The 22,182-nt window shown below is 50.6% G+C and overlaps 4 protein-coding genes across 5 annotated transcripts; 2 read left to right on the top strand and 2 right to left on the bottom strand.

Annotated features, from left to right (window-relative positions):
* The first annotated feature begins 313 nt into the window (after positions 1 to 313).
* Positions 314 to 1,224, top strand: urad (ureidoimidazoline (2-oxo-4-hydroxy-4-carboxy-5-) decarboxylase). The gene is made up of 2 exons (XM_030349683.1): positions 314 to 588; positions 843 to 1,224. The coding sequence occupies exons 1-2, from the start codon at positions 414 to 416 to the stop codon at positions 1,190 to 1,192; spliced, it is 525 nt and encodes a 174-aa protein (XP_030205543.1). The 5' UTR covers positions 314 to 413; the 3' UTR covers positions 1,193 to 1,224.
* On the bottom strand, positions 1,183 to 4,267 carry pdx1 (pancreatic and duodenal homeobox 1). The gene is made up of 2 exons (XM_030349682.1): positions 3,581 to 4,267; positions 1,183 to 2,056 (listed from the first exon to the last, which is right to left on the bottom strand). Exons 1-2 carry the CDS (start codon positions 3,960 to 3,962, stop codon positions 1,653 to 1,655), a joined length of 786 nt encoding a protein of 261 aa, XP_030205542.1. The 5' UTR covers positions 3,963 to 4,267; the 3' UTR covers positions 1,183 to 1,652.
* A 2,474-nt stretch (positions 4,268 to 6,741) lies between these two features.
* On the bottom strand, positions 6,742 to 9,337 carry si:ch211-140b10.6 (uncharacterized). The gene is made up of 3 exons (XM_030349515.1): positions 9,061 to 9,337; positions 8,364 to 8,438; positions 6,742 to 7,847 (listed from the first exon to the last, which is right to left on the bottom strand). Exons 1-3 carry the CDS (start codon positions 9,141 to 9,143, stop codon positions 7,379 to 7,381), a joined length of 627 nt encoding a protein of 208 aa, XP_030205375.1. The 5' UTR covers positions 9,144 to 9,337; the 3' UTR covers positions 6,742 to 7,378.
* A 119-nt stretch (positions 9,338 to 9,456) lies between these two features.
* lnx2a (ligand of numb-protein X 2a) lies at positions 9,457 to 22,122 on the top strand. Of its 2 annotated transcripts, XM_030349425.1 has the most exons (11): positions 9,457 to 9,606; positions 12,998 to 13,624; positions 15,503 to 15,750; positions 16,089 to 16,226; positions 16,665 to 16,864; positions 17,087 to 17,509; positions 17,765 to 17,938; positions 18,595 to 18,772; positions 19,993 to 20,221; positions 20,852 to 21,010; positions 21,346 to 22,122. In XM_030349425.1, the coding sequence occupies exons 2-11, from the start codon at positions 13,215 to 13,217 to the stop codon at positions 21,479 to 21,481; spliced, it is 2,295 nt and encodes a 764-aa protein (XP_030205285.1). In that variant the 5' UTR covers positions 9,457 to 9,606; positions 12,998 to 13,214; the 3' UTR covers positions 21,482 to 22,122. The 2 variants fall into 2 exon arrangements, with proteins under 2 accessions (XP_030205285.1, XP_030205286.1); XM_030349426.1 differs by lacking the exons at positions 9,457 to 9,606; positions 12,998 to 13,624 and adding an exon at positions 14,097 to 14,397.
* The last annotated feature ends 60 nt before the right edge of the window (positions 22,123 to 22,182 follow it).

Raw genomic sequence — 22,182 nt, 5'->3', positions numbered from 1 at the left:
TGTCTGTGCCCTAGGGGGCGGCGGAGGGGCTTCATTATTTGCTATCGCTTTTGTGTTTATGTTGTGCTTTGTGTTCTTTTCGTGTTAACCCATACCATTTTTTATTTGTATGTTTGTTAATTGTTTTTATGGTAGGCCTACATTATGCTTCAATTATAATTAAATAACTAAAAAACGTCCCGTGATGGCATAATGTCGTAATGCCGACCAGCTGTGATACAAGTCTGTGTCCACAAGTTCACTCACCTTATGGATGACCTTTGATCTTCAGTGCGTCATTTTATCTTTTGTCCGAAGGTCAAGATAAACGCTAAATTGCATCTGTTTTTCTACCGGGACGTCCCTGGGGCGGGCGGTGCCACAGAAATGGGTGGATCTTTCCACAATTTAAACGCAACTCTGTGAACGAAAGCATGGATATCGAAGCAATAAATAGTCTTCCTTACGAAGATTTCGTGAGTATTTTTGGCAACGTAGTGGAGCGATGTCCCATCATAGCCGCAGCGGTGTGGTCAGGGCGCCCCTTCCCGAGCGGGGCTGCCATAGAGGCCGCCATCAATGCCTTCATCGAGGCGCTTCCTGAATCAGGTAGCCTGCTGCTCTCTGCGAGCTAGTAACCACACACACACACACACACACACACACACACACACACACACACACACACACACACACACACACACACACGAACAGTGTTTCTCAGGCCTAGTGCTCTACAAACTGGTACCATCATCCATTACCCACACAGTGAGACTAAACCCAGGCCAGGTGCACCCGGATCCTATTCAACTGGATAACAGGATGTGAACCGAAAGAAACCGAAACCGTGTTCTCCTCTGCAGGTAAAGAAGGCATCCTCAGGTGCCACCCTGATCTCGCGGGTAAGGACCTGCAGAGCGGCACCCTAACCCCTGAATCTCGCGAGGAGCAGGGCGCCGCCGGGCTGGACCGCATGGGCGCCGCGGAGGTCTCGCGCATGACGCGCCTCAACGCTGAGTACAAAGCGCGTTTCGGTTTCCCGTTCGTGGTGTGCGCTCGGATGAACGACCGGACGAGCATCGTGGAGCAGCTGCGAGAGCGTCTGGGGAACACGCAAGCGCAGGAGAGGGCTCGCGGGGTCGAAGAGGTGAAGGAGATCTGCCGCCTGCGGCTGCAGAGCCTCGTACACAGCGACCAGAAGCATAAGTTATAAAGGACCTTTATTAAAGAAGCCTTTGCAATAAACCCACGTGTCGAGCTCCTTTCTTCGAATCTCGAATAAATACTGATAATTAATTGCATTAGGCCTAGTTATATTGATTATTCTTTATTTAAAACCAGCCAATATATATTTAAATTCCCAGCATGTTATTTTCATTAGGTCGACATTCCAGTCAGTGAGTGTCCGGAGCAGCCTAAGATGACGTGTGGCGGGTCTTCAGTCCCGTCAGGAGGTCCGCTCTAAACCCACCGCCACGGGCCTCATGTCTCACACATGGGAGAAGGTTCCATGTAAACCCCAACAGATCATACAACATGTCCCAGGATGCGTTCCTTCCACGGCCTTGGGGAAATCACCGGATCCTTAATGAGATGAGACCCAGACCTCAGCGTCTCGTCTATCAGTCAGTCTGCATAAGCGCCGTGTTGCGGGTCGTCGGTTCGGTCGGTGCCTAAGCGGGCTCCCGGGAGCACTCGAGGGAGCCGCTCAGTACGGGAGATAAGGGCGGGCTGCCGGTGGAGGCGCTCCCGAGGCTCGTGGATGGGACCGCCGCCCCGCCGCGCGCCGGGCTGGCCTCCCCCCCAAGGCCCCCCGAGGTGACGGAGGAGTCCTGGTCCGGCTCGCTCCCGCGCGTCCTGCGGCGGTCCTCCTCCTTCTTCCACTTCATGCGCCGGTTCTGGAACCAGATCTTGATGTGGCGCTCGGTGAGGCTGAGGGTCAGCGCGAGCTCCACGCGCCGCGGCCGCGAGATGTAGCGGTTGAACAGGAACTCTTTCTCGAGCTCAAGCAGCTGAGCGCGCGTGTAGGCCGTTCTCGTGCGCTTGTTCTCCTCCGACTCCGCCGTCATGTAGGAGCCTGCGTGAAGCGACACCCGCGTACACAAATACACAGAAGATGGATGGATTAATCAATGGATGGATGGATGGAAGAATCAATGGATGAATGGATTAATGGATGGAAGACTTAGTGGATAAATTGGATGGATTAATGGGTGTGTTTCATCAGCGTCAGAGGGTGAAGAAGTCTGGGGCCACAAGAACAAAAAAATAAGCAATGCGTGTGTGTGTGTGTGTGTGTGTGTGTGTGTGTGTGTGTGTGTGTGTGTGTGTGTGTGTGTGTGTGTGTGTGTGTGTGTGTGTGTGTGTGTGTGTGTGTGTGTGTGTGTGTGTGTGTGTGTGTGTTGAACGTCGTCGATGGACGACCAGGCATCCTTGATCGACGTAGCTGTTTCAGGAGATTTAGGAGAACTTTAAATTGTTTTCAACTGTCAAACCTTTCAAACGTCAATATATTTGTTAAGAGTTATTTTTATAATGGCCTTAATTCCTTAATGGGCGAACACCTCCCCCATATCTCCATTCCCTCCCATTTGTTTTCATTTAAGTTAATTACAATCAAAGGGAATGTCGGATTAGTGTATCGGACCACTGCGTTTCTTAAAGAATATTAGCATTTAAATCCGTTTTTGCTTCTATATGAGCAGAACCAATTTTTTGGAGAATATGGGCCTACGCTCAACACATCTGTAGCATGCGCTCATTTCGGAGCAAAAACGGATTTAAATGGTTGACCTTTAATTAGTATGCATTTAGTATGCATGTATGCCTATGTGTGATAGCGTAATCTACAGTGATCTTCAGCGTCCAGCATATTTATTTATTTTAGGGGACAATAAAGGACAAAAGCCTTAGGTTTCATAAACACATTAATAAAGAAATCTATTTTGTTGTACTTATTTAATTGTATAGATGTAACTAGCACTAATATGTATACTGTATTTCCGAATTACATTGATAAACTATACACTTTATGGAATATAAAATGGACCCTTTATCTGATGAATGAATAGGCCGATTCACTATCGCTCGGGATAATTGATTATCAAACATGAATTACCATTTAACCAACGTTTCTTCACAGACGAAGACATGAACCTTTCTGAACCCATTGGTGGCCGTGGTTTGAGGAGAGCATTTCTTCAGTTGTGAACACTGCTAATTATAAGGCGATAAGGCCGAAACCAGAGCTGACCTCTCGGCCCTTCACTGTGACAAGGTAAACTGAAACACCCAGGATAATATTGTTCAGAACAGGATGTCAACTTCAACGTCTTAACCCACTAGTGATTAGAAAGTCAGCCTCGGATGAACTTTGGAACCATCATTTTGCATTTTTAAAACCAGTTTCAGGTGCGACGGAGCCGCGGTCCATGTATAATAGGCTACATTTGTAATGAGGGGTCCTATAGTCTCATGAAGGGTTATAGCCTGGACAACCACTCATTCATCTAAACTTAGACTATAGTTCTTAATTCCTGTTGAGTTTTTAAATAGGCCTACTGCGCTATTTTGAAAAAGTTAATTGCGAGTTCACGGTTACCTGTCCACTGGCCCTTCCATGTGTGCGTGTGGGACTTGGTGGTCTTCATCCAGGGGAACGGCAGGTGATGTCGGTTCCGGTCGGCACATAGGGCCACGTCTCCAGCCTCTCCGTAGCCCCCGGCGGGTGGCGGGACCGACTGCTGCGGGTGGTGAAGCTGGTGTCCGCACGGGTCTTCTCGCAGGGGCATGTAGGGCCCGATGTCGGGCAAGCTGGCCGCCTCCATGCCCCCGAGGACCGGGGCTGAGTATACCGAGTGCACCTGTCGGCTCATGTACAGACATGGTGGCGGGCTGTGGCAGAAGTCCTCCGTTTGGGTTCTCTGGTACACGCACGAGTCTTTGAACACCTGGGAGTTGTAGTAGGGCTCTTCTCGATTCATGGCGGGGGACCGACACCTGCAGCTTGTTGCGTGCGCTCGAGCCCTCACGCATACACACAAACACGCACGCACACACACACACACACACACACACACACACAAACAAACACACACACTCAGACACTAACACGCACACTTCCCCTTCCTTCGGAGTGGACCTTCTTCTCCACCTGCGATCTCCGACGTCTGGCGCCACTCAAGGCCTCGCGGCTGCACAGGTGTGTCAGCCTCTGACCATGTGACCCGGCTGCGCCCTGGCCATTGGTCTCCGTGTTGACTCACAACGGTGAGGCGCTCTGATGTGAGTCCTGAGCTGTGGACTCCGCGGTTTTACTGCTCCCCTGTCATATAACTCAGATATAACGGTTTAACATCAGACAGTAGGGCTTTACAGGGAAAATACTAATTTATTATTATCTTTTTCTATTTTTCTTTTACCCTTTTTGGGGTAACGAATATTTATGAGACGGTGAGCTGGAAGGAGAATTCAAGAACGTGTCCACCATTGAGCCAGCGTTGCCAGGTATATATATATATATATATATATATATATATATATATATATATATGGACGCCTACTGCTGATTCTGGGTGAATCGATATCCGTGGAGGCTCAAGCAGCGGTCGACCTCTGAGATAAGGTGACGTCGATATAGTTGTCTTGGACACTGGTGTGAAAATATTGCTTTTAATGCGCATCCTTCCTTCCTTCTATCCTTTGGTGCTTTTAAAACCTTTCTACCTCTAGCTGCATCATTTAGCAATGCGTAAAGTCTGCCCGGCCCTGGCCTGGACACGATAAGTCCCTGGTGATGGCAAACAAAGAGGGATCCTCCTCACTCTCGGCCCTCTTTGTTTGCTGGCCATTTGGCCGACTAGTTGCGCCTCATTAAACACCTCTCGCCTCGGTCAGCGAATTAGGGTGGAGTGAGGGAGCAGAACTCAATTAGCAGACGGCGGTTTGGTGGCCCTGCAGGTCTGCACCACTCGGGAGCTCACCGTGTCAACACTTCCTTTAAGCCTCCATATATCACACTCTCAACCCCATTTTACTTTTTTTTTTTACTTAACTCTGTCTGTGGACTATAAAAGGTCAATTTGGGGGTCCATTTTTACTTAGTTCCTCAAACGCAATTATACTTAACCTATTGTATCTTAATGTGGCACTCAGTGATGCAATAAAGTTCTATTCAGTACAGTCGATTCAGCCCGTATACTGTGTGCGTAATGGTGTTTATAGATGGTGTGAGGGGAGTGATAGTCCCGCGGAGGAGCTGTGCCCTGGAGACGTAGAGCATGGTTTATGAAGCATGACGCGCTTAAAGCGAACTCAAGTCCACTTTTCAGCCACGTCATTTATTACTCAAACTGAGAAATGTATAAAGCATATAGTCGCTTAACACGATATCCTAGTCCTTTACGTAATCACCATACCAAGTGATTGCTCCTAAATATATAGGTTATTGCAATGTCGCCAAAGGACAATAAATCTGACGAGCTAAATGAAGAAGACACGTCCAAACAGCAGATGGAGCGTCCTGCCACTAGAGCGCCTGATGTCGCCCTGTCGTCCTGCAGAAGAGCCGTCATATCAGACACACGCACGCAGTTCTGTGGAGACACGACTGAGAAATGTATTGAGCGGACGACAATTTTATAATTGACTTGTTTATAATTATTGGGAAACTTTTTATCGGTAAACAATGATGCTTCCAGACAGTAGGCCTACAGAAACAGGTGCAGCACAGTTGTTATCCAGTTTTTATTACCTATTTGATACGTTTATAATGAGTTTATCTTGCATAATGGATATCGATTAGCCTCAATCATGGTAATCTTCACTACTTATTAGTTGATCATCACTGATTGCTGATACATTTATTATGAAGTGATTTATTATAACGCTCGCTCGGTTTTATTTAAGTGTTGAAGGCAATTGGACAGTCGAGTGGTAGGCCTACAACGGCAGCAGACAAAGAGGCAACATATTCCGTTTCTTTTAGGTGCAGCCCTCGTCTGATACGTGTGTCAATAAGTCAGAGGCCTGATAAAACATTGTTACCGAGTGGCAAGAGCATGGCTTGTGTAAACACTCCTGGCGATTTAGCAATGCCCGTAGAATGCTAATCACATAATAATAGAAATCAAACCTTGCTCTGCCGAAAATAACCAACACCATTAATCAATCAGGTAAGAAATAGGCCAACATCTCTCTCAAAATAGAACTACGTAAAATTCCAGTGTCAAAGGGTCCCTCGAATTCATTTTCATGTCACAAATATTCCTGAGACCCTAATGGGACCCCCCTCCCCCCCACACACACCTACACACAGCTTGTGGCCCCCCTAAATGTGGAGCTACAAATATTGATTTATTTTTGCAGACGATAGACAGAAAGTCTATCATTATCAACCTAAATGAACATCAATGTTCTTTGCAAACAATGATGTTGAACTTCCATTCTTTATCGTGGAAAATAAAAAAAATATATAAATATGCTCAATTAAATATTGCAAATTAAGCTTTAGGGGCCAGTCTGAGAGATTATTTTCATAAAGTAAAGTCAATAATCAGGAAACTGTAAATGTGGTGCTGAAATATACATCCATCTTACCTGTCGCAAAAGAGGGATAAACATTGCCATGCACCGTGTTTATAATTGCTGTCCCCATGATGGAATAGTCTAGAACTGCCACTGCAGGATGGGGGTCTTAATCTAATTAGTCTTTTTTTCAATAATAAATGAGTGATAATAAGTGAGCACACACATTTGCTGTACTACATTTGAACAGAAAAAGTTTAATCCACAGTGAAATATAACTAATAGGTTAATGTATCGTCTGGTTTGAGAGGAGCTTGGAGGTATCTAGAGACAGCACACTGCCTTATCTTAGTTGAATTGTAATTTCAACAGTAAAACATTCAGTAAAATAGGACTCAATAAACACATTTTCACATAAATGAAAGTAAAATCAGACACAGACAGACAAAATAGAATAAACTAAAGCTCTGAGTTCAAAATTAAATCAACAGTCCAGTTGCAGAATCTAAAGTCAGAGAATTTAATTCGAAAGTTTGAAAATTGATATCTCAGTATTCTATTACAGCTAAAACACAAGGAACACTTACATAATAAGAATTATATATTTTCCTCCAAACTGTAAAATTTTCATTATTTTTAACACTAGATCTTAAAATAATACATTTTTTAAAAAAAAAGAAAAAAGGACACCAAAGAGGCACATGGTCACAGAAAATGCCTCAGTTATGAGGCATTTTCAATTATGCAGATAATTACAAGAGCAATGCTTTGAATTTGGACAACCTCAATGGTCTCCCCACCTTTCTGAGCCGATATCCTGAATGAGAACACAGCAGGAGACGACCCTCTGGACCTCTGTGGATTCAGCGCCATGTCACTTCTGGCTCCTCCCACTTTGTGAGCCTGCAGCAGGTGAGCTTGACCGAGTCCTTCCCGATTGGCTGCCTCTTGAATATTCCCCAAGAGGGGAGTGGCTTCTGGAGGAGGAGTGTCCAGAATGCAGTCTCTGTGCCTCAGTGTCTCTACCTTCAGCAGGTCCTCCGCCTCTCCTGTCCATTACTTTGTGGAAATGTCCACTTTTGTTTCCATCTTCCTGCTCCCGTCTCCTGCTGATCAAATGGCGTTTGTGGTGGCGATGGCTTCTGCGGCCTGGGTCGCGGGGGGAGGAGTCCCTGGGAGGGGTTTTGTCGTGGTGCTCTCCCCCAGGGAGGGAGTCACTCCCCAGGCACCCTGCGGCGGCGGCCTGGCCCGCCGTGGGCCCAGTGGGGCGGCGCTGCAGGCCGCTGGAGCGCAGCGTGTTGACGAGGAAGCGCTTGTTGGTGCGGCGCAGCGGACACTTCATCCTGGGGGAGAGAGGCTTGGGGTTAGGGGTCCCCTCAGCTGGCTGGGGTGTCTAGATGATAACAACTGAGCACCACACGTTACTGACCACGGAATGATATCCCTTATTCAATGTCAGGGATTTAAAAAGCACAGATTATTTTATAATTATTTCCGAGATAATCTTTTCTCACAAATCCATCTCGAGTTCTCTTCAACTGGAGTCAGACATTCTTATAATGTGGCAAGGAAAATGAATACACAATATAGGACTGTAATAGAATACACCAGATCACCTAGACCCTGCATAGCCCCCCCCTCCCAGCTCTCCTACTTATTGTATGTTATACGTCCTGGCATTTAATGTACGCACTTATTGTATATCGTACTTAATTATAGTTCTTAATTGTGTAGCATCTTATCCTAACTGTCTTTGTTATCCAGGGAATGGGTTAACCTAACAATTGTTAATGCAAATGTAAGTTCCATCTGAATACACGTTAGCCCCACTATAACCACAGAGACCGCAGAACCCCTACCATCCTGAAGGCCCCATGGTCTCCACCCTGGCCCGGGCCCTGTTGGTCTCTCTCAGGAGCTCGTCTATCGCTCGTCTGAAGGGAAGAAAACACTCAGATCGGTCAACATCCTGTGGAGGGAGTTAATAATAAAAAGAGGAGCTGGAAACGTTTTTGTGTCTGCTCTTGGCTGCTGGAGTATGTGACAGGATAGAGGGGACACACAAAAAGCAGCACTGCCAAGTAGAAGATATAATTTAACGAAGCAAGAAGAACGCACGATGCGTCACAGGGTCAGGAGAGGAGTGGAGGAGCTGAGGAGAGGCAGTAGAGGACAGCGTGCCCTGGTTTGAACAGAACTGTGATATCAGCTCTGCTGCAGTGGAAGAGACAAGTTAGTGAGAACTTTAATCAACAGGAGTACACCCCCGAACATACTATTAGGATTAATATACTTACCTATCTGACACACACACACACACACACACACACACACACACACACACACACACACACACACACACACACACACACACACACACACACACACACACACACACACACACACACACACACACACACACACACACACACACACACAATATCCTGCTTTGAGGGCACAGTGGCTAGACTTGTAGGATAACGAGGAGAACATACGAGAAAAACGTCAGTTTATTCCACTAACGTTGCTAGAGTTATGTTTCAGGAAGGTACATACTTCTCCAGATCATTGTCATCTGCCATCGTGTGGTGGTCGAAATGTTGGAGGTACACAGAACCCAATGAGTTGTTTACCTCCATTCGGGGTCTTTCCAGCGAGGACCTCAAGTTGTGTGCTTAACAAATGCCTATCTATTTAAAAAAAAAATAAGATACATGTATCAATGCAAATTAAAAAACCAATAGCAATCGAATTTTATTACAAACGATCGATCTTTAAACAGACAAGTGCCACTACTCAACACAAGCAGTGTTTCCAACGTGTTGTTATAAACAGGCATTTGAGAAGTCACCTCACGCTTGTCTTCGGAGCGATGGCTTCAGGCCCCGCCCCGTGGAGCTATAGCTCCACCCCCCCCCCCCCCCCCCCCCCCCCCCCCGTCCTGACGGACAGCGATGGGCGGTCCGCCACAGCGAGAGCGACGGGGGCGTTTTCGTGCGGTTGCGGAACGGTTTGTTGCGGGGAATGTGTGATTAAAGTCCCGCAGCTAATTGTCCCCTTTCGGGGCCCGAGTTCACGGCACGAAGGTAGACGCCGGAACAGGTAACGTTTGGTTGCATGTTATGTCATCGCTCGTCCACACTGTCACTGTGTCTAGTCGGGTATCTAAGAGGTTTCTGTAGTGGGATCTGACCCCCGCGCTGCTGTGTGTTTCTGCTCTGGACGGTGAAATGGAGCAGGCAGATGACAGAAAGACAGAATCATACCGCTAGCGTCTGTGCAAATGTGTTCAACGCCTATAGCCAGAGGGTTAATCATGAGACATTAGTGATGAGGAGAAATGCAAATAGCGGTGTTGGAAATGCAAGGCAGCAGCCTATGTTTTTTGCAATCAATTATTCAGAATTATTTCCCCTATAATGTTATTATATTGCAGCGAACATCTTGCAGAACGGATGTTGATGGATCTATGCCTATCCATATAAGGAGAGCAGTGGGCTCCGAAACTGATGTTAAATAGGAGTCGACCGAGGGGAGATGGGGAGGATGGAGATGTGCATTTGCCGAGAACACTTGAATGTTACACCAACGTCATTCCATCATGTCTGGAAAAGGAAACGTCATATTTGCATGCAAGGTCGTTATTGGCTGTGTACCTACTGGGCTGTGTGTTACATGTTATAGACAGGTGAACGCAATCGTATGTGTATGGGTGTGTGACTGGCATGTTATGTGTAGGTTATGCATGCAGAGAATGCATCAGAAATGACTATATAGAGCTGAGAATGTGTGGCCAAACAAAGCAACCTATGAATTGCAGTGACAAATATTGGATGAACACACACTGACACACACAAATGCATGCACACGCAGAAGACACACACACACACACACACACACACACAGACACCTATACACACACACACACACACACACACACACACACACACACACACACACACACACACAAAAACACACACGCATACACACACACACACACACACACACACACACACACACACACACACACACACACACACACACACACACATACACACAGACTTTAAAAGGATGGCGTTTCCTCTGAAATCTGTTCCTTGAGTTAAGTGCCTCTGGGTGGCTCAGAGCTGCTGGCACAGGGACGACTTTGAGACCTAACTTATTAATTAACACTAGGCACCGGGTCCATTTTAGGTACAAGGATATCAAAGATTTGTGTGTGTGTGTGTGTGTGTGTGTGTGTGTGTGTGTGTGTGTGTGTGTGTGTGTGTGTGTGTGTGTGTGTGTGTGTGTGTCTGTGTGTCTGTGTGTCTGTGTCTGTCTGTGTGTCTGTCTGTCTGTCTGTCTGTCTGTCTGTCTGTCTGTCTGTCTGTCTGTCTATATATGTGTGTGTGTGTGTGTGTGTGTGTGTGTGTGTGTGTGTGTGTGTGTGTGTGTGTGTGTGTGTGTGTGTGTGTGTGTGTGTGTGTGTGTGTGTGATGTGATGTGATGTGATGTGATGTGATGTGATGATGTCAGAGCTTTGTTACAGACACAGAGAAGCCTTGTGTCCTCATGATTAATTCATGTCCAGCTGCCGGATAAAGACAGAAGCATCTAGTCACACAGGCCCAGGCACATGTACTTAAGAGCAGGGTAGGATAAGTACTGCCACTACTACCAGCCCCCTCTAGTCCCAGAGACAGGTCTACTACCCGGGACAGGTCTACTACCAACACCTATGGTCCCAGAAACAGGTCTACTTCCAGGGACAGGTCTACTACCAGCCCCCTATAGTCCCAGGGACAGGTCTACTACCAGCCCCCTATAGTCCCAGGGACAGGTCTACTACCAGGGACAGGTCTACTACCAGCCCCCTATGGTCCCAGGTACAAGTCTACTGCAGGGACAGGTTTACTACCAGGAGGGAAAGGTGTACTCGCCCCACTTTAGTCCCAGGGACAGGTCTACTACCAGGGAAGGATAGAGAGCGAGAGAGAGAGAGAGAGAGAGAGAGAGAGAGAGAGAGAGAGAGAGAGAGAGAGAGAGAGAGAGAGAGAGAGAGAGAGAGAGAGAGAGAGAACAAGGGTCTGTTGAGAGCCCCTTCCCTCCCTCTGCCCGGGTATCATGGATGAGACTAATGTCCTGCTGAGGGAAGTGCATCTGTTGTGTGGCTCCGCTGCATCCTTCCCCGGCTCCACTGTGAATGTCAAGCCCCGCTGAACAGGCTCCAGGTCGTCATGGAGACAGGAGCAGCAGCATACCCCCACCCTACCCCCTCCTCCACCCTGTTTTTTTTGTTGTGCAGAACAGAGGCAGGTAGTCAGTGTGGCACTGGCCGCCCCAGAGCCCGGCCACGCCCCCTGGTGCTTGGTTAAATGACGGCGGCGGCGGCTAGCCCTCGGGCCGCGGGGAGGAAGCTAAAGCGCTAATGGACGACAGCAGAGCTCTGACACTTTGTATACGTGGAACGCACTAGAGATGTAGCAAGCGCCGTCGCACACGCCACGCATTTGTTTTCTGCATCTGCTGCCGGGGGGGGGGGGGGGGGGTCAGTGGGGCGATATTTTAAAGAGAGACTCTAGTCATCACAGAGATGTGTTTGTGTTCCCCCTCCCTGGTTGGCGGGGAGGCGTGTGTGTGCCCCAGATGGACCAATGAAAAGGGAGTGTACACAGCAGCCACAGGGTGAGAGACACTTCTCTGTGGAGGCCATGTTGGAGAACATTTCAGCAATCGTATTCACAGCGCGGTTGTTGTTATTAGATGTATCGTCTTATTGTATCACATTTCTTTGGTTTACACACAACCCGTGCCTATCGATCGCCCGCCGTCTCCCATCTCTGAATCCTGCGTACTCTGCCTTATCTCTCCTCACAGCCTCCCTCTCCCAGGCCCCTCTCTCCGTCTCCTCTGCTGTGGTTCCTTCTGTCGCAAATCCCACTTTTCTCTGATATGTCTCCTCGCTCTCCCTCAATCCCATATCTCTCTCTCTCTCTCTCTCTCTCTCTCTCTCTCTCTCTCTCTCTCTCTCTCTCTCTCTCTCTCTCTCTCTCTCTCTCTCTCTCTCTCTCTCTCTCTCTCTCTCTCTTCCCTCTCTCTCTCTCTCTCTCTCTCTCTCTCTCTCTCTCTCTCTCTCTCTCTCTCTCTCTCTCTCTCTCTCTCTCTCTCTCCCTCTCTTTCTCTCTCTCTGTCTCTCTCTGCGGAATTGGAAGATTGCATCAGGCAAGAGTGAAGCAGAGATTATACTGTCAGATTAGTGGGCAGGAGCGCCGTACATAATCTGGACACACACAAACACACCCCGTATACACACACACACACACACACATGCACACACAGACACATACATATACACGCACATGGACTCATCTCGAACACACATGTCCGTAGTGCACGTGGACTCACGTGCACAGAGCAGAAATCCAAAATGACCGAACAAACAAGCACAGCACACTTGTTGGTTTGGTGTCACATCTGTGTAACTACACTGTCTTCCCCCTCCCCCCTTCAGGGTGATGCGCCATTGGCCACTGGGGGGCGGCTGTCCTCTCCACAACCTGCTCATCCTTTGAAGCATACGGATACAGGACCAGGACCCCCCCCCCCCCCCCCCCCCCCCACCTCTGACCCTCCGACCCCCCCCCCACCGCGTCACGGCGGCCCCATCGCCCACTGAAGTCATTCGTGCCAAAGCTAGATCGGGGGGAGGCGGAGGAGGAGGAGCCAAGATGGGCAGCCCGGGGTGTGAGGTGGGCCCGGCCGGGCCCCTGGACCCCGTGGTGCCCCTGGAGGCGGCCTGCTGTGAGTGCGGCCAGGTGCACCGCTCCAGGGAGAACCACCTGTACAACTACCGGCTGGAGGTGGACGACGACCTGGTGTGCCACATCTGCCTCCAGCCACTGGTGCAGCCGCTGGACACGCCCTGCGGCCACACCTTCTGCGCCCGCTGCCTGCGCAGCTTCCTGCAGGACCGCGACTTCTGCCCGCTGGACCGCACGCGGCTGCAGCTGCAGGCGTGCCGTCGCTCCAGCATCCTGGTCCACAAGCTGCTGGACAAGCTGTCTGTATCCTGCCCCCACGCCCCCGCCTGCTCCCTCAGCATGCCCCGCTGCGACCTGGAGGCCCACCTCAAACACAGGTAGGACCCCGCCCCGCATAGGGGTGCTGCGAGGGCTCTAGGGAGCAGGGGAAGGGGCTGCCCGTCTGGGTGGGGGACCCTGGGGATGGAGCCCAAGCGTCCGGGCCAAGGCAACATGCTGTGGCCCTTTGCATTTGTCCGATTGAAATGATTCAAAAGAGTTATAACAACAACTCAAATAGAGTGTTGCACTTCACATTAAATCCTAAATATTATCAGACATATATACATTATTTACTGAGCATGTCGATTCATACATTCCTCCACTGTTGACAGCAGTGGAGTGACCAACTCTCTGCACTCCCAGTAAATAACGCCTTAATTCCTTCCATTGCTGTTCTTCACAAATGCAAACTCAAGCCACATATACATATATATATATATATATATATATATATATATATATATATATATATATATATATATATGCATACGAACACATACACACACACATCTTAATGCCCTCCCAATAGGAGCTGTAGTGGGCCTTTCTATCCAAGTGCACTCGTTTCGACCCCATACGGTCTCGTGCCGGTCCGCATAGTTTGACTCCTGACGCGTCAGACCCAGGTACCGTGAGACCCTGAGGGGGATTACTGTGCGGTAGGTCATGTGACGGGGGATTAGGAGCTCGCTAGCACCACTGTCCTCTGGCTTTGGTCGGCCACACATCCTCCGTGGACTCACTGCGCCGCCATGCTCAGCAACTTCAACTCCAAGGATCTCTTCAACACCTTCTTCTGCGAAACGGCCAAGGGGAATCCGGGTTTGTGGTGAGTCGAGCCGTCCGTCCGTCCGTCCGTCAGCCTCAGCGGCTCCCTCTCCTCTCCTTCCTCGAGGTCTTCAGTCGTCATTCTTCAGTCCTCCCCTTGATTCTTTTCCTTGCTGGTTTTGTCGTAGTTTTCTTCGTCTTCTGAAGAAGAAATCTCCCTTTGGCGTGGGCCGCATCGGTCGGTCGTGCCCGTTGCTGACGTTCAGACGGAGGAGGAAAGGGAAGGAAACACAGGGAGACCTTCACATCGCTAGATGGACATTTCAAATTGAGTGGACCTTCATAGTTTGAATGGCCAGTAAATACTTGGAGAAAGTAAAGAATACTACTGGGACCTGCTGTGGAAAGAGGATGCATTTTTTTTTCCTTCCTGGGATTATTGATTGATAACATATAATACAATAATATTGATATGATATTGTTGCATTATATTGTAATTGCTGCATGCCTGTTTGCCGAGTGCAGACCTGAAGTTAATCAGGTCCTCGATATAAGCTTTTCAGCGCTTAATTTAAGTCTTAGAGGAGATTGTTGCTAACAAGCCTATCCTAACAAGCTGTTGCTCACAGCGACCGTCGTTTCCCACAGTCAGCTGTGTTGCTGACTGTTGAAGTCTTCCAACCCTCTCCTCAGCATTGGGTTTACATTTAAAACTTGATTTAAATGACAAGATCCCGTAGGAACCCAATAATAGCTCCAAAGTATAGAGTGAGTGAACTTGTTTCACTCAGTTGTAGAGCGATGGACCTCAATTTGTTTGGGTCTGTGAGTTTTTTTCTGTTCGACAAAGGGAAAGGGGGTGATCTTCTCTCTGGCCCAGTAGGGAGGGAGGGGGTGATCTTGGGGGTGTTCAATAAGTGTCAAAGATTGTGTCTTTGTCAAGTGTCAGATCAAACCAGCAGACACAACTGTCTGGCTTGTACTTGTACTTGTCTGCGTGTTTGTGTGCGCGATGTGGGATGTGTGTGTGTGTTTGTGTGTGTGAGTGTGTGAGTGTGTGTGTGAGTGTGTGTGTGTGTGCCCACAAATTGTGTAGTTGGGGGTTGTGGTTGGCAGTTGGAGTCCCGGTTCACTGAGGCCCCGTTGTTGTGGTCCACTGGCCCCAGGTGCCCCGGGACCCAGACCCAGCAGACGGGCGTGGACGGCCAGCGGTGCAAAGGCGGGGACAGGGGCGTTGCCATGGTGACCAGTCCCTCCAGATCCCCCTTGTCGCCGCCGGAGACGGACCTGAGGGACGCCACCCCCTCACCGGCCCCTGCGCCCCCCCCCACCACGGTCTGCCGCAGCGCCTCCCTGTGGACGGAGGAGCCGGGACTGGACAACCCCGCCTTCGAGGAGAGCACAGAGGAGGAGAGTGAGTGGGGGCCCTGGGGACGGGGCTCTCGAAGGGCCCCGTGTATAAACCAAAAGCCCTGGTTGAACTTGTTGAAATGCTGCATTTCAGTCAATTTAGAGCAAATGATTGACAGCCTCTCTCTCTCTCTCTCTCTCTCGCTGGCTCTCTCTCTCTCTCTCTCGCTCGCTCGCTGGCTGGCTTTCTCTCTCTCTCTCTCGCTCGCTCGCTGGCTGGCTTTCTCTCTCTCTCTCTCTTTCTCTCTCTCTCTCTCTCTCTCTCTCTCTCTCTCTCTCTCTCTCTCTCTCTCTCTCTCTCTCTCTCTCTCTCTCTCTCTCTCTCTCTCTCTCTTCCCCCAGGCGTGGTAGGGCTGGAGTGCGTTGTTCCCAGGGTCAAGAGGCCCCTCAGTAACCCCTGCATCCACCTCCTCCGCTCAGTTAGCTCCGCCTCCTCTGGCTGGGACTGCTCAGAGTCCCCGCCCCTCTCGGCTGAAGAGGGTATGACCTCACCCCTTCCCTTCAGCTAGGTGTCTCCTTCATGGTGAATGCTGCAGATAGCCAGGAATTAAATGAGTAGTAAGAGTTAAGGGAGTTCACCTAATCGCCGTACGTAGGAGCTAGCATAATAAAGCAATTCTTTACCAAGCCAGCAGGGAACTATGTTATGTCCTCTTCTTTCGGACAATGCATTGGATAAAAGAGAAAGAGAGACAGAGACAAAGAGAGTGAGCGAGCGAGAAATAGCGAGATAGGGTTACACACACAGAAGGTGAAAGACAGTGTAAGCGAAAGCGAGCAGCTCTCAACAGCATCACTCTTTGGTTTAACGCCCAGCCAGGCTGGTGTATTCTCAGGGGAGCTCAGGTTTGTGCGTTGAATAGGACACAGCGTGTGTGTTTTCTGCCGGTGTACAGCGAGGTTATGTGTGTCCTTCAGGCTGCGTGAAGCTGCCCTCCCTCCCAGAGGGGGAGATCACCACCATAGAGGTGCACCGCGCCAACCCTTACGTGGAGCTGGGCATCAGCATCGTGGGGGGCAACGAGACGCCCCTCATCAACGTGGTGATCCAGGAGGTGTACCGGGAGGGGGTCATCTCCAGGGACGGCAGGCTGCTCGCTGGGGACCAGATCCTACAGGTGCTTCTGTCTGGATCCCCATTGTGGCTGCTCTTAGTACTAGTCTTTCATAATTGATTCAAAGCGACTAACTCATTACTTAGTGTTGGACTGGAGATTCGACTATTGACCTCCAACCCGTTCCAGTCGTCCTGCGGCCGGTTCCACTACCACTCTGCTGTGCAGCACTGCCTCCTGACCTCCTCCTCCTCCCTGGTGGTCTCTCTGCGTCTCCCCCTACAGGTGAACAACGTGGACATCAGCAACACGGCCCACAGCTTCGCCCGCTCCACGCTGGCGCGACCCTGCACCTCGCTACAGCTCACCGTGCTCCGGGAGCGCCGCTGCGCCTCCCGGGCGCCGCCAGCCCCCTCCTCCTCCTCCTCCTCCACCCCCGGCATCCCCCACGCCCCCTGCTCCACCCCCGAGGGCGCGCCGGCCAGCCCGGCCAGCCTGCGCATCACGCTGACCAAGAGGGACTCGTCGGAGCAGCTGGGCATCAAGCTGGTGCGGCGCACCGACGAGGCGGGCGTGTTCGTGCTGGACCTGCTTGACGGGGGGCTGGCCGCCAAGGACGGACGGCTGTGGGGCAACGACCGCGTGCTGGCGGTCAACGACCAGGACCTGCGGCACGGGACCCCGGAGCAGGCCGCCCAGATCATCCAGGTACAGAACCTGTGTTGGTCCCTCTTTGTAGTTCTTAAAACCCTTTGGAAGTCTTTCTTTGGGGGCATTCAAGATGGCGTGTTTATCTGGCCTTTGGAGGTCGTAGGTTAGGACCTGGGCCTGGGAAGCCCTCTGAGAAGTGTGGTTAGGGACTTTACACGTACAAGTGATTTGACACATAACAGAACATCTTGCAAGACGAAGAGACCAAAAATGCGAGTTCCTCAAGTGCTCCTGCTGCTGCTGTGTTCATAGGCCAGCGGAGAGAGGGTCCACCTGTTGATTGGCCGGCCCACCAAGCCGACTCCGCCCCCACCTCCTAAGTCAAGCTCCACCAGAGACCTGTACTGCCTTGACCACTTCCTGCCTAACCACAGCGGCAGCCCCAGCCCTGTGCCGACGCACCCATCCCGCGCTACCACCCACCGAGTAAGCACACACACCTGTGTGTGTGGGTGGGTGGCTGGGTGGGTGTGTGTGTGTACATGCGTGTGTGTTAATATGTGTGTGTGTGTGTATGTGTGTTTGTTTGTGGAAAGACTCCCAGACAGCGTTACCAGATTGGGTGAAAGATCTGGCCCAATCTGGCAACATTGCTCCCAGGTTTCTTGAATGTTTATTCTTGTATGTGGCTCTAATGCCGAGGCGTTGTGTAACTACAGCTTCAGGAAGTGATCTGATGTCCCTCGTCAGTTAACTCAGGGTCATCCCCAGTTAGCCAATCAGATCGTTGATCACAATTCCCAGCTTACATCACAGTGTAAACAAAGTGAGCAGGAGCAGAGTCTTAGGGAAAAGCACAAGGTCTTATCAGGTTATTGTAGCCTTTACAATAGTTAATACTTCACATACGTGGTTGTTGTGTAAGAGGAAAATGACCATGTTGCATTCAATGAGCTGAACCTACAGCTCATCATTTTGCTTCATTGTTCAAAAACAGAAGCCAATGTTTATTATTAGTGGGCTGATGTGCCACAGATTCTCAGATCACATTAAAAGTCCCTACACCCGATAGAGAAATCATTGAAAACTTGAAAAATAAAAATTTATTTTGAAACCAGTGTTATTTGGCCCTCTTTCTCCAGGACCTCTCCCAGTGTGTAAGCTGTAAAGAGAAACATATCACTGTGAAGAAGGAGCCCCAGGAGTCCCTCGGCATGACTGTCGCCGGGGGGCGGGGCAGCAAGAGTGGCGAGCTGCCAATCTTCGTGACCAGTGTCCAACCACACGGCTGCTTGTCCAGGGACGGACGAATCAAACGAGGCGAGTTAACTCTGGAGCTTCAGTTGAGTTGAGGGGGAACTAATCCTCGCCCTTGTACTGGGACCTACAACAACACAGCTAGAGTCTTCTTCATTCCCTGGAGAGACACTCTGGCCTTTTATTGGAGGTTCCTGACGTACAAAGAATGAAATAGAGCATAGCTAGACCAGCTTTGACCTTTGTTAACACATTCACTAGCAACAGCATGTTTGTACTATTTTCAACTTTTTATTGAAGCCAATGAAAGTTATTGGGTCACGTCATTAATGCAGTTGGGGCTTAGGCCTACAGGTGGGGCTTAGGCCTACAGGTGGGGTTTAGGCATACAGATGGGGCTTAGCCCTACAGGTGGGGCTTAGGCCTACAGGTGGTGCTTAGGCCTACAGGTGGGGCTTAGCCCTACAGGTGGGGCTTAGGCCAACAGGTGGGGCTTAGGCCTACAGGTGGGGCTTAGGCCTACAGGTGGGGCTTAGGCGGTGAACCCGTCTGAAATCCCAACACATCCATCCCATCAAGGCTCGATTCCACCGGACGCGTTACGGCAACGTTACGGCAGCGGCACGTCTTGGCCGCGGTCACCGCAGCAGATAGGTTCCACTCTAATCAATGAGACCATTTCCACCGGGCGCGGCTGCGGAACGTTTAAGCAACGTCCCAGGAGCGGCTCGCCATGCCGCAGCGCTATCATTCCGTAGCATTTCTATTTTTGCCGCAAGCCGTTGCTGAACCGCGTCAATTTCAACAGAGCAGATCGATCAGGGCAGGAAGTGAAAAAGTAAAAGCCATAGAGCATTCCGCTCAATTTTCAAAATAAAACACAATAAATAAAACACCAACATTATTACGTCATGACCGGTGGCACCAGGTCAGCAGTCAATCAATCAAAGGGTCTCAAATCATCCTTTTTATAAGAACAATGTCAGAAAGGACAAAGCCTGGCATTTAATTGCAGTAGTTTTGGGAGTGGAAGGTGAGTACATTAGGTTTAGGATTATCGCGGGATCTCGTGATCTCGCGTGAATACGGCTGGCTCGCAAGGCAGCGTTGCGCTGCCGTAACGCGCCCGGTGGAAATGCAAGCAGGGCAAAGTCGCGGCCAAGACGTGCCGCAGCCGTAACGTTGCCGTAACGCATCCGGTGGAATCCCCGGGTCAGACAGCCGCCTCTCTTCTAATCCCTTTATCCCGTCTCTCCCGCCGCCGCCCCGCCCTGATCCCACAGGTGACATCCTGCTGAGCATCAACGGCCAGGACCTGACCTACCTGAGCCACAGCGAGGCGGTGGGCACCCTGAAGGCCAGCGCGGCCACGCCCGCGGTCCAGCTGAGGGCCCTGGAGGTGACCCTGCTGGAGGAGCGGGGCCAGCAGGACCAGCTGCTGGCCCACAGCCACGACAGCGACTACGACGCAAACTGGTCCCCCTCCTGGGTCATGTGGCTGGGGCTGCCCAGGTGAGTCCAACCCCCCCCCTCCGCCCCCCCCTCCTGGGTCATGTGGCTGGGGCTGCCCAGGTGAGAACACCACCCCTCCCCTCCTGGGTCATGTGGCTGGGGCTGCCCAGGTGAGTCCACCCCCGCCCCCCCCTCCTGGGTCATGTGGCTGGGGCTGCCCAGGTGAGTCCCCCTCCCCTCCTGGGTCATGTGGCTGGGGCTGCCCAGGTGAGTCCCCCCCCCCCTCCCCTCCCTCCCGCTGATCTGGAAGGAGAAGAAGAAGAAAGATTGATGGAGAAACTTTATTGATTGTTAAAGTAAAGTAAATCTAAAGATGGAAGCAGCCTCCTGTATTTCCCCATTAAGTGTGGCAACAGGGACAAAGGTTTCATCAGAGAAATAAAGAACTACAGAAAAATAGGGGAATAAAAGATTACTCCAAAATGGATTACAATGTCATAGTCCAAACCACAGTACTCAGTAGCCCGTAGAACCACAAGAGTTCAACAAAAGTTAGTGTCGTTTCCTCTATCTTCATTCCCAGTAGTGTTTACCTTCTCTATCTCCACATTCCTTCTTTATCTCCCCCTGTTTCCCATCGCTCCCCCCTGTGGAGGCGCTGCGTGCTGATGCTTCCTGCTCTGTCCCCAGCTACCTCCACAGTAGTCACGAGATAGTGCTGCGCCGGAGCCACCCGGGCAGCTGGGGCTTCAGCATCGTGGGAGGGTACGAGGAAACCCACGGCAACCAGGCCTTCTTTATCAAGACCATTGTCCTGGGAACACCTGCGTACTACGATGGGCGCCTTAAGTGAGTCATCAGTCTTCACACCCATGACCCCACCCTGCCCCAGCATACACACACACCAGCGGAGCTGATAACCCCAGGTGCTGGTGGAGCTGGAGCCGGGGCAGCCTTCGCCCTCTTTATTGGCTCGGTAAATCTTCTAGAAGGGGTAAACAATGAAAACTAATAATGTAAATAGACTGAACACATTCAATGGAATTGAAGGTTTCCCCTCAAAAGACATGTCAATATTAGATGGCTCACATTATTGAAAGACTAAGCGATGTTCTAGGGCGAGTTGACAAGCGAACACCAGAATGCCGCTCGGTGGTGATTTCTTTCTGTGCTTGGTGTCCTAGGTGCGGCGACATGATCGTGGCGGTGAACGGGCTGTCGACGGCGGGCATGAGCCACTCGGCGCTGGTGCCCATGCTGAAGGAGCAGCGGAGCCGGGTGGCCCTCACCGTGGTGTCCTGGCCCGGGAGCCTGGCCTAGCACTGATGCCAGGCCGTCACTGTGGGGGTCCTAGCCTAGCCCTCACCGTGGGGTCCCGGCCCAGGCCGCTGATCCTCCACTCCACTGTGGAGGGGTTCCCCATTAGCTACACGAGTCCACACCGGGATGTATACACAAGGACCAAACCATTCAGAACTGTTGTAGATGCATCAGGGTTCCCCATCAGTCATCCTGGTGAGGGGATCTGTGTCAGAGTGTGCCACATCCCCTGTGGAGTTGCACCCCTCACATGGTCATGTTGTCTTCACTCCCATCCACACGGAGGGAGCCTGCTTTGGTTAGCTGACCTAGCAGCAGGCTGCCCTCCATCGTCAACGGGCTGCATTAGAACCCTTACGGAGGCAACATTTACGTAGAACTAAAGCCTAGTATTAGACCCCCCCCGAATGACCCTCTGCAACGGCGAGAAGGCCACGTGTCACTTTATAAACATTTTTATCTGCAATACCAGTGCTGTCCAGCTGACTACGCCCCAGGCCTTACTAGATACCTGCCACACCCTGGGGCCCGCCTGCCCCGAGGCCTCATTACCATGGCGTCCAGCCGTCCTCCCGCTGGAGTTTTCTACATGTGTGAATGTGTATTCTGTTTGATTAATAAAGCTCTCCTGTGAAGGAACAGTGCCTGCCGTCTGTGTGAAAGCGCTAGGCCATTTGAAACGCTTGTCGTCAAGTTTGCAG

Source organism: Gadus morhua, chromosome 23, assembly GCF_902167405.1.
Source record: "Gadus morhua chromosome 23, gadMor3.0, whole genome shotgun sequence".
Classification (NCBI taxonomy): Eukaryota; Metazoa; Chordata; class Actinopteri; order Gadiformes; family Gadidae; genus Gadus; species Gadus morhua.
This window is presented reverse-complemented; position numbering and strand designations above follow the sequence as displayed.

Bases quoted from the DNA above. Each gene is read 5' to 3' on its own strand.
- urad (XM_030349683.1), top strand. From the start codon at position 414: ATGGATATCGAAGCAATAAATAGTCTTCCTTACGAAGATTTCGTGAGT. The intron at 589-842 runs GTAGCCTGCTGC...TCTCCTCTGCAG, and splicing joins CGAGGCGCTTCCTGAATCAG to GTAAAGAAGGCATCCTCAGG.
- lnx2a (XM_030349425.1), top strand. From the start codon at position 13,215: ATGGGCAGCCCGGGGTGTGAGGTGGGCCCGGCCGGGCCCCTGGACCCC. The intron at 13,625-15,502 runs GTAGGACCCCGC...CACTGGCCCCAG, and splicing joins GAGGCCCACCTCAAACACAG to GTGCCCCGGGACCCAGACCC. The intron at 16,227-16,664 runs GTATGACCTCAC...TGTGTCCTTCAG, and splicing joins GCCCCTCTCGGCTGAAGAGG to GCTGCGTGAAGCTGCCCTCC.
- pdx1 (XM_030349682.1), bottom strand. From the start codon at position 3,962: ATGAATCGAGAAGAGCCCTACTACAACTCCCAGGTGTTCAAAGACTCG. The intron at 2,057-3,580 runs GTAACCGTGAAC...CGCTTCACGCAG, and splicing joins ATGGAAGGGCCAGTGGACAG to GCTCCTACATGACGGCGGAG.
- si:ch211-140b10.6 (XM_030349515.1), bottom strand. From the start codon at position 9,143: ATGGAGGTAAACAACTCATTGGGTTCTGTGTACCTCCAACATTTCGAC. The intron at 8,439-9,060 runs GTATGTACCTTC...TCTTCCCTTCAG, and splicing joins GATGACAATGATCTGGAGAA to ACGAGCGATAGACGAGCTCC. The intron at 7,848-8,363 runs GTAGGGGTTCTG...TCTCTCCCCCAG, and splicing joins ACCATGGGGCCTTCAGGATG to GATGAAGTGTCCGCTGCGCC.